Raw genomic sequence first — 10,377 nt, 5'->3', positions numbered from 1 at the left:
AAAAGCGCCCACTGGTCCAAGCATCAGACATCACTTCCATCACTTACAGGGTAACCTTATGCAAAGTCTGTGCATAATTTGGGGGTTTTAATACCCAGGCCCCTCGGAGGGCTGGAATGTGATGGACAAGCTCCGCCCTCAAGTGGGTATTGAAGTAACGTTTCCGTCCTTCCTCAGTGTCCTTGTCTAAGCTCTGGTATTTTGTTATCTCCTGAGTGACCTTGATCACATAGTAGGTACACAGCAACTGGGACAGGAAGGAGGGGGAGGGAGGGAAAAGGAATTCTCCCCGAAGCTTTTCTGTCTTTCCCTGAACAAACACCTGGGGTGTGGAAGGAAATTCTAGGAGGCTACTGGTGGGACCCTTGGCTGCCCCCTGCATGCCCACTGTCCCGGGGGCAGGGCCTAATAAGACAGGTGGCTAGCTTCAAGAAGGATTGGGGAGTGCACAACAGACAATATTGACTCGGGGCCTCAGTGGGCAAGAGGTCCCTTTCACTTCGTGGTGGGCCTGCTCTGGGCTCTAACACTACCCTGCCACCTCCTGGGACCTGGTGAGTCAGTCACACGTGAGCAGAAGGCTGGTTAGCATTGTATATATACCTTTGCAAGTTGCGACAAAAATGAATTTCTTACTTCAAGCTGCTGCCACAATAATTAGAGAGATGATCCTGTTCTAAATTTCTTGGTTACATTTCTTTATTTTTGAGAGGGAGAAAGAGAGAGCACAAGCGGGCAAGGGGCAGAGAGAGAGGGAGACACAGAATCCGAAGCAGGCTCCAGGCTCTGAGCTGTCAGCACAGAGCCCGGCGCAGAGCTCGAACTCACGAACCATGAGGTTATGACCTGAGCCCAAGTCACTCAACAGACTAAGCCACCCAGGCACCCCAATGCTGTTCTAAATAATGGTGCTTAGTCTTATCATTGAAGAGAGAAGTCCTTTATTGCAACAGAGTCCAGAACCCTGGCCCCGGAAGGGGGTGGGGCAGTAGAATGAGGGGAATCAGTCTGGAAGCAGCTTCACTGAGGTGGGTGGCTAGGGAGGTAGCAAGATAGAGTCCAGAGGCTGGGAAACCAAGGTCTGGGGACAGAAACTTGGGAGACCCACAAGCAGGACCAGAACTTGAACTTCCAGTGCCAGCTGTCCACACTTCTATATTGTCTTTTTTATTCTCCCGTGGTGTTTCGGAAAGTAAATAAGGGCCTGTCCACACTTAGTCTAGGGGGCCAACATATCAGCCTCGAACTCCCTGGTCGTGGCAGTGAAACCACAGGCCAGGGATGCGCTGCCCCACCTCGCTGTGTCCTAAACCTCTGGTCCTGCCCTAGACCTTGGAGGCTGCATTTCAGCAAAAACAGGCAAACCCCTTTACACATTCCACAGAATATATCCACACCCATATACACACAGCACACCCTCCACATGCAAACACAGAATGCACACGCCCTTCGCATACTCAGCTGTGTCTATAATATAAAAAGTGCATTTAAAAGGGTGGAAAGCGGGGGCAAAGACCACTGTAGGGTGGGTGCAACCATGAGTGGAACAGGGAAGAGCCCACTTATCAATGCCACGTCCTATACGATCTCGGCTTCTAGAAATTGCAGGTGTGACACACACCCAGTTACTAGAAATGGACTCTGGGCTTCTGAAGGGATGGGAAAACCAGGACTGCTTGGTCCTCAGCTGCAAAGGAATCACGACGGTAAAGAGACATCTGTGACCACCAAGAAAATGCCATGTGCCTGGCTGAGGAGGAAGAGGAGAGGCTTGGGAACTGAACTGGGTTCCAATACCAGACCCTCCTCTTTCTAGCTGGGCCAGTTACTTGGCCCTATGTGCAAGCGGTCCTGTGATGCTATAGAAAGGAAACTGAACTCTCTCCTGATAATTCCACCCAAAACCTGCTCTGCTGGCCTCGAAGGCTTTGTTGCACAGGTAAAATGGAATGGGTATTTAAGAGCACATTAATGGGCAAGGCGTCATCTGGCTTTCAGCAAAGAATTCTCTCTGGGAGCAGCCTAGAGAAGGCCAGACTTTCCTCCCCGGTGCCCCCTACTTTCCAGGACCCCCTCCCCCCAGCTTCTGAGTGCCAAGAGAGGCCTCCCGACCACCTCTCCCCCACCCCACCCCACCCCACCCCACCCCTTAACACGGGCTGCACACAGCCAAGTGGGATTGGCAGAGCCATCTGAGGCTTTATTTGGGAAAAGACTCTTGAATTGGCTTTTAGCTGGGGGCAAGAGGGGGTACCCAGGGCAGTGGACTCCCCCGAAGGGTAGGCCGAGGACTGGGGCGAGGCTTAGGTGGGCCTCCCGTTCCCGATGCTCCCCTGCACAGCTCCTTCCCCCACAGGCTCTATGGCAGCCACTGGAGCGGGGAGGCTGGGAGAGACCACAGTGGTTGTTCACTTGGACAGGACGTCAGACGACTCGGACACCAGCTTCCCATCACGGGTCTCGATCTTCTTCACCACCACAGCCTTTGAGGAGCTGACACGGCTTGAGGAAGCAGAGCTCCCACCAGAGCCCAAGCCAGACTGCATGGCATAGCTGAGGCCAGGGCTCATGAGGCCCCCGTAGGCTGAGACCAGCCCACCTGGTCAGGGATAGAAGCAGTCACATGAGCACACAAGGCCATGTACACATCAGACTCCGTGTCCCCTGTTCCCTGTCACTCCCTACATAGTCCGCAGGCCTGGGAAATCACCCTGCTTCATTATTTTAGGATTACTGGGGGGAAACCAGGAGCAGGGTAGGACAGAGCTTTGAATTAGTTATGTGACCTTGGACAAGACATCTGACTGCACCCCAGTTTCCTCACCTGTACAAGAGGGAGACGTATAGGAGCTGGCTGAAAAGGCCCCACCCTCCTGCCCTGCACCCCAGGGCCAGGACACTCACCTGAGTAGCCGGTGGAGGTCTTAGTGTGGATACTCATGTTCTGCATCCCAGACTCCAGCCTGGACCCAGAGGACACACGGGACATCAGACCCAACTCCTGACCCTTGTTCCAGGACCACGGGACTCAATTCCCACCCCTCCCCACGCCAGGTCCCAGGGCTGGGGCGCCAGGGCCGCTCAGAGACCCCCAACACCCACCTGCTCTCCTCGCCCTCCAGCAGCTTGCGGTAGGTGGCGATCTCGATGTCCAGAGCCAGCTTGACGTTCATGAGCTCCTGGTACTCCCGCAGCTGCCGGGCCATGTCCTGCTTGGCCCGCTGCAGGGCGGCCTCCAGCTCAGCCACCTTAGCATTGGCATCCTTCACAGCCAGCTCCCCACGCTGCTCGGCATCAGCTACGGCGGCCTCCAGGGAAGCCCTCTGTGGGGGCAGAGAGAAGGTAAGCAGGTCAGGGCAGAGCCTGGTTATCTCCTCCCCCTGTACCCACCTTCCCTTTCCCTTTTTTAGGGACCAGAGCCTCTCCCTGACCTAGATTAACCAACTCCACCTAGCACCAAGAAAATGCTACCAATGAGCTTCAGGAACCCAAATAGAGTGGGGCGGGGCAGTGGCTGGCGGTGGTGGAGCATGTGACTCTTGATCCCAGGGTCATGAGTTCAAGCCCCACATTGGGTATAGTTTACTTATTAAAAAAAAAAAAAAAAAAGGAACCAGAATAGGGAAATCCAAGCAGTTCCCAGACTCTTCCTTGCACAAACTTCTCACCTGGGACACCATGAAGCATCATCCCCGCCCTAACTGGGCCAGCTCTCTGCTTTCCAGACTGTGTTAAAAGCAGCAGAGCCTGACCTTACCCTGATATACAAAACAATAAAATAAAGCAGACTTGAGAGAACCCATTCTGGACCCCAACCTGCCTGTCCCACCCCCTCTGGCCCCTGCGACAGCCCCAGGAACCTCTTCCGCACCCTTCAGCCTCCCAGCAGCAGCCTGAGAACCTGGAAGTCCGGTTTAGGATTCTTTCCCAGGCCCCTCACTCCCTGCTGCATTGCTCGCTGTCACCCACACATGTCCAGGCATCCTCTCCCACCGCCAGCCCAGCCCATACCTGGTTTTTGAGGCCCTCAATCTCCGCCTGGAGTCGGTTAATGTTCCGGTTCATCTCGGAAATCTCCGTCTTCGTGCGACGGAGGTCATCCCCATGCTTCCCAGCCAATGTCTGCAGCTCCTCGTACTGCAGGTATGAGGCAGGAGTGAGGCAAGTGCCCTGCTCATCTCACCTCACTCCTGCCCCACCACACACACACACACACACACGCACACACCACTGCTGGCCTTCTTCCAGACCTCCAGGCACACGGATATCCCTGTCTCCACAGTACCCACTCAGCAGGCCCAGCTCACAGCAGGCAAGGTCAACTTTGAAATCCTGCTCCCTCCTTAAGTACTAGGGCACAGAACCAGCCAGAGGGGAGGGCCAACCTAGTGACCCCACTCTTCACCTTGATCTGGTACATGGTCTCAGCCTCAGCCCGGCTGCGGTTGGCGATTTCCTCGTACTGGGCCTTGACTTCGGCAATGATGCCATCCAGATCCAGGGAGCGGCTGTTGTCCATGGACAGCACCACAGACGTGTCCGAGATCTGGGACTGCAGCTCACGGATCTCCTGTAGGGGGCAGGTGGGGTGGGGGTGGGGGGGTGGGGGTAAGGCCCTGTCCCTGCACCCAAGAAGTCCCCTCTGGCAGAAGGGACTTCTTTAGGGACAAAACAGGGAGGCCAGCAACAGAGGAGAGAAGCAGGTGGAATTAGAGCTGGGGAGAGGGCCACGTTCCTGAAGAAGGAAGACATGTCAAAGACCTGAAACCTGGGGGGAAGTTCAGGTGAAAGAAGATAAGGATAATAAGGCAACCTGGCTTCAGGTGAGTAACCTGAGCAGCAGCACCCTTCCACACTCAGCTACCAGCAGTAAGCCCCTGAAGAGCTTTCTAGAAGGCCCAAAGATTCAGAACAAAGGCTCTGGGGACAGAGCAGGTTCAAGTTGTAGCTGGGTCACCACTCTGTATGAAGACCTTGGACAAGATACTTCATTCCCGAGCCTGTTTTCTCACCTATGAAATAGGGTAATAAAGCCTCCCTCACCCTCATGCAGGGGGGGCAAAACATATAGAACCACCATGCTGGGTTATGTCAATAATTGTAATCATTCAGTGGTGATACTCATCTGCTGATCCACTGGGGGCTGGGAGGAGCCTCTGATGGGGGGCGGGGGGGACCCTCAGTCCTCAGCCCCCAAGAACATACCTCTTCATACAGCTGCCTTAAGAAGTTGATCTCGTCGGTCAGCCCTTCCAAGCGGGACTCCAGCTCTACCTTGTTCATGTAAGCTTCGTCCACATCCTGGGTGGTAGGGGAGGGGCAGCCTGAGCTGAGTGTCCACACACAACCCCAACCAGGGACACCCAATGGCCCAGACACAGAACCTCTAACCAACTGACTTTTCCACCTCACTCCATGGCCTGATTCTCCAGCCTCAGCCCCATCACACCTGTATCCCCAGCCCAAACACGTTTACCTCAGTTTCTGCAGCCCTCCTCCTCCTCCACTAAGAGGCCCTTCCATGGCCAGACCTCCATTTTCTTAACCACGTCCTAACATCAATGTTCAGAGTTCTGTCCAAATGTACCCAAGTATCCCTCAGTCCTTGTCTATCTTTCTATGCTGTATACCTGGGAGGCACCCAAATGCCCCATTACTTGGACACATTTAGGGACAGAACCCGGAAAACCTCCTAATCCAAGTCTCTAAGCCCCGCCTTCCATGTCTGGTCGGGGAGGAGTGTTCCCTCACCTTCTTGATGAGGACAAATTCATTCTCCATGTCTGCACGTTCTTTGATCTCCTCCTCGTATCTGGTGAGGAACAGAATTAGAATCAGAGGGTGAAGGCAAAGGTGAGGTTATCCTGAGTATTTGGGGAGGCAATATCTAGGAAACTCAGTTCATGAAGGATATGAAGGCTGGTCTGGTGCTTCCGCCCCAACCAGTCAACTCTTTCCCCACCCCTACCCCAGGCTATCATCACCCAGGGGGGAGGCCTGTGGCAGGAAATCCCTCTCTGAACCCACGTGTGCACATTGGATTAGGCATATGAAGAGGGTTAGCAGCGGGGATTGACAGGAGACCTCAGACAGAACTTTCTGGGGTGTGCTGGAAATCAAGGGTAAGGAAAAAATAAGGCTAGGGCTGCAGGTACGTACCAGAGGCCTCTCCCATCTGATGCTTATGACGTAAATATTAACATATACCTTGTTGTCCAAATCTGGACAGTTCTGAGATCGAAAGGGGGTGGGTGCTGTTAACAATTATGCCTGGACAACGGGCATAAACCTAGACTGCCCTGGAAAGCCTGGTCCTCTGGTCACCCTCATTACATAGGACTGCACTGCCCAACAAGCAGAGGGCCCTGGGGTCTTAGGCAGGGCAGGAGGACTTCAGTCGGTAGGGGGCGGTGGGAGGGCAACTCACTTATTCTTGAAGTCCTCCACCAGGCCCTGCATGTTGCCAAGCTCCACCTCTAGCTTCAGCTTCTCCTGGCCCAGGGTGTCCAGCTGCCGTCGGAGGTTGTTGATGTAACTCTCGAACATGTTGTCCATGTTGCTGCGAGCGGTTTTCTGCTGCTGCAGGAGGTTCCACTTGGTCTCCAGAATCTTGTTCTGCTGCTCCAGGTGCCGCACCTGCATGAGGGAAGGAGGGAGCAAGAAGGTCCACATCAGGCCATCAGGTGCAGTGTGGGGGGAAGCAAGCACTGTCCTTTCCTCTAACCCACTTCCCGGGCAGTGGGGTCTCCAGAACCCAGAGAGCTGGTTAGCTGTTCTGGGAGAATCACCAATGGCGTGAAAGAGACAGCACGGTGGTGAGTGGACTAGGGGGCCATGTGCCTCTAGTGCTGGGGTGGGGACAAGTGGGGATGATAGGCAAGCGCATAGACGGAAGGGATCAGCTAGGGGAGTTACGTTGAAATGACACTTGTAGAACGAATAGGTCTTCTTTACTTACACTGTGTATTACAAATCAGCAAGAATAGCCAAGTTGCGATTAATACTTTATGTAAGGTTGAAAAGGAAATTCAAGGGCTCATATCAACTATTACTGTCATCATCATTATTATTGGGAGTAGCCCTGAGGGACTCCTAGAGATTACAGAGAAACTTGAGCTCTTCGGCCTGGAGAACACTGACCAGAAGACCCAGGTTTTAAATTTTTTTTTTTTTAACGTTTATTTATTTTTGAGACAGAGAGAGACAGAGCATGAACTGGGGAGGGTCAGAGAGAGGGAGACACAGAATCCGAAGCAGGCTCCAGGCTCTGAGCTGTCAGCACAGAGCCCGACGTGGGGCTCGAACTCACGGACCGTGAGATCATGACCTGAGCCGAAGTCGGCCGCTTAACCGACTGAGCCACCCAGGCGCCCCCCAGGTTTTAGCCAAATGCTGCTACCAACCTGTGCCGAGCAACATTCAGTTGCTTATTCTCTCTGAGCCTGGGTCTCCCCAACCCTGTGGTAGCCTAGAGAAGCCCAGGCGGGCCGTTTCAGGAGCCTATCTCTGTGCAGATGTCACTGGGCGTTGGGAAAGGGGCAAGAGACCAGGCAGATCTATGTGCAAACCAAACACCCCCATCTCCACCACACTCCCTTTGTGATTCTCCAGCATCACGGAGGTCTTCCCACTAACCTCCCCACAGAATCCACAGCCCTCTCTTCCTGCCCCAAACACAATGTTTCTGGGTTCCTTGGGCTCAAGGGATCCAGATTTCAGGAAGAAACTAGGACATATCAAAAAGGATTTTTTTTATAAGATTTTATTTTTTAAGTAATCTCTACACCCAACATGGGGCTTGAACTCACAACTCCGAGATCATGAGTCACATACTCCACTGACTGAGCCAGCCAAGCTCCTCAGAAAGGAAATTTTTAAAAGAAAGAATAACAGACTGGTTCCAAAAACAAGAATGTGTTTTTCTTAACCCCAAGTCGTCACTTTTTCTGTTCTTTAACTTGAGGGGACGTAAAAGAGAAGGTGGATTTAAGGGTCTGGTCTAGAGCCAACAAATTCTTCTCTAGAAATCCTTTCTTCCCCATGTCATTCAGCCCCCAAATTATAAAAGAGTACATGATTTTAACCTTTAGCCTTACTGGACTGCTTATTATGGGCCAAGTACTGCTAAGCTCTTTACATACATCATTTGCTTGAATCGGCAAAACCTCTTTGATTTAGGGATTATCAAGCCCATTTTATACCTGAGATCAGATTTGGCAAAGTAGCCCCATCAAAGGGAAGGGCAGAGTACTGTGATCCAGGAACTCGGACTCAGAGCCCGTGCCTAACTACTCACTTGCGAGGACCCCAAAGCTAACAAAACCCCGTCAAGGAGTAAAGTCAAGGGTGCTTTGGGCCAAGGGGGCAGCAAGCCGGCCACAAACAGGGGAGTGCCAATTCCCTGGGGGACTCCAATTCCTAAGGGCGTTACTCTGCCCCAGGATTTGCCTCCTTCCCTTCCCACAATGCCTCCAGGAGCCACTCAGCAGGGAGTGGCCCAATCCTCCAGCGCGCTGGGCACTCCCCCCACCCCCACCCCCACCGGGGCCCCTGGGGCAGCAAACATCCAGGCTGCAAAACCCGGCCAGGTGCCTGCCGTCGGGAAAGTGGAGCCAGGTTGGGGCGGAGCCGGGGTAGGAAAGAGTGAAAGGGGCCAAGGGCCGAGTGGGGAGAGGGGCGTTGGCAGACAGACACCTTATTTGAAGCCATAAACTATGGGGTTGAACGGGACACGAAACCTGGGCGAGGTATCCAACGCCCGCAGACTTTGAATCCTGGATGGAGCTTTCCCGAAGCCAGGCCCTGGCGTCCCCTCACCCCGACCCCACCCCCCAGAAACTTAGAGCTCCCCAAGTAGGGGAGCACCCCCCCACGATGGAAGGCCTCAGCCCCTCGCCCCACGGGACGGGGCGGGGGGGGGAGGGGAGACGGGGGGGGGGGGGACACGAAGCTCTGCCCCGCCCGACCCCGCCCACCCCGCGGGTTCCCAGGGCAGGGGCCGGGTGATGACTCATCTCGGTGCCCCCACACCCGGGCCCTGGGACGACAAAGGCCTCAATCAATATTTGCCTGGTTGAGTCAAGGCACCCGTTTCCTTCTTCCAGAATCCTATCGAACCCTATTTAAATTAAAAAAAAAAAAAAGAGCAGAGGGGCACCTTTGGGGAGCCCTAGGGGCAGGGCTAGGGAGAGGGTGAACCTGGACAAGGGGCCTCCCGTCCCACCCCACAACTGAACAGCTAAGGCTCTTCCAGGCCTAAAGTTTCATAGCCCGGTCAGCACTCGGGTAGGGGTGAGATGCGTAAGGGAGGAAGCCTCAAGGTTGAGAGTCAGAAGCGGCCCGGACCCTCTCCCCACAGCTGCCCCAGCCCCAACCAAAATGCACGGGAGGACTGAGTCATCGCTGGAAGGGAGAGTGTTGCGGGGTGGGTGGCGCCCAACAGGTCGCCAGTGGAGAGCTGGAGATGTACCCACAGACTGGGTGACCAAGAGACCAGTCGGGACCCCTGGCAAGCCCCAGGCACTGCCAGCCACGCGGGGGGCGGAGCGGGGGGGGGGGGGGGGGGCAGTCCTCACCTTGTCGATGAAGGAGGCAAACCTGTTGTTGAGGGTCTTGATCTGCTCCTTCTCCTGGGTGCGCACGGCCTGGATGTTGGGGTCCACCTCCAACTTAAGGGGGCTCAGCAGGCTCTGGTTCACTGAGACAGCCGTGATGGCCCCCATACCGCCGGGCCTGCCATAGCCCCCAATCACACTCATGCTGCTGCCCAGGCCACCCCGGAAGCTGCTGCCGCTGCCCACCCGGGACAGGGCAGAGCTGATGCGGGAGCCAGGCGCGCTAGTGAAGGAGAGGCTGCTGAAACCCCGGGGGCCGGAGGAGGACACCTTGTAGGACTTCTGGGTCACCCTGATGGACATGGTGGAGGCCGGTGTGGAGGCTGGAGTGGAGGCGAGTAGGCTGAACCTGCCTGAGGTTCGAGAAGAAGCCGAGAAGCTGCTTCAATGGTGGGAAGAGCTCCCCAGGGTTGGCCCTTTATAACAGAGAGCACAGCCCAAGGGGAGGGGGATCAGCCTGGTACCTGAGTGGCTAGGCCCTGAGGGGGCTGGGCCTAACCCGACACCTGCCACCTACAGGCCGGACTCAGGTGGGGGCAGCAGAGAGCTGCCTCTACCCAGGAGCCCACTCTAGCACTGCCCCAAAAACTCAGAAAAGAAGGATTACGGAAGTGTAAAACTGGGGAGAACGGTTGCCTTGCAGGGGCCCCACATAACAAAGAGACTTGCTTGGGGTCACCGAGCCGCTGCAGTCCTACTCTGGGCGTCATCTCCTTCCCTCCTTGGAGAAATAAATGCAAGGACTCAGAAGCATAGCAGGAAA

General features: G+C 55.0%; 1 protein-coding gene across 1 annotated transcript; it reads right to left on the bottom strand.

The window, feature by feature from the left end:
- Positions 1-2,174: 2,174 nt before the first annotated feature.
- Positions 2,175-10,021, bottom strand: KRT8 (keratin 8). Its single transcript, XM_058742666.1, has 9 exons — positions 9,576-10,021; positions 6,428-6,636; positions 5,752-5,812; positions 5,206-5,301; positions 4,406-4,570; positions 4,012-4,137; positions 3,103-3,323; positions 2,905-2,963; positions 2,175-2,599 (listed from the first exon to the last, which is right to left on the bottom strand). The coding sequence occupies exons 1-9, from the start codon at positions 9,915-9,917 to the stop codon at positions 2,409-2,411; spliced, it is 1,470 nt and encodes a 489-aa protein (XP_058598649.1). The 5' UTR covers positions 9,918-10,021; the 3' UTR covers positions 2,175-2,408.
- Positions 10,022-10,377: the final 356 nt, after the last annotated feature.

This window comes from Neofelis nebulosa, chromosome 8 (assembly GCF_028018385.1).
Source record: "Neofelis nebulosa isolate mNeoNeb1 chromosome 8, mNeoNeb1.pri, whole genome shotgun sequence".
NCBI classification, from domain to species: domain Eukaryota; kingdom Metazoa; phylum Chordata; class Mammalia; order Carnivora; family Felidae; genus Neofelis; species Neofelis nebulosa.
This window is presented reverse-complemented; position numbering and strand designations above follow the sequence as displayed.

Bases quoted from the DNA above. Each gene is read 5' to 3' on its own strand.
- KRT8 (XM_058742666.1), bottom strand. From the start codon at position 9,917: ATGTCCATCAGGGTGACCCAGAAGTCCTACAAGGTGTCCTCCTCCGGC. The intron at 5,813-6,427 runs GTGAGTTGCCCT...GTTCCTCACCAG, and splicing joins GTGGAGGACTTCAAGAATAA to ATACGAGGAGGAGATCAAAG. The intron at 4,138-4,405 runs GTGAAGAGTGGG...TCATACCTGCAG, and splicing joins AGACCATGTACCAGATCAAG to TACGAGGAGCTGCAGACATT.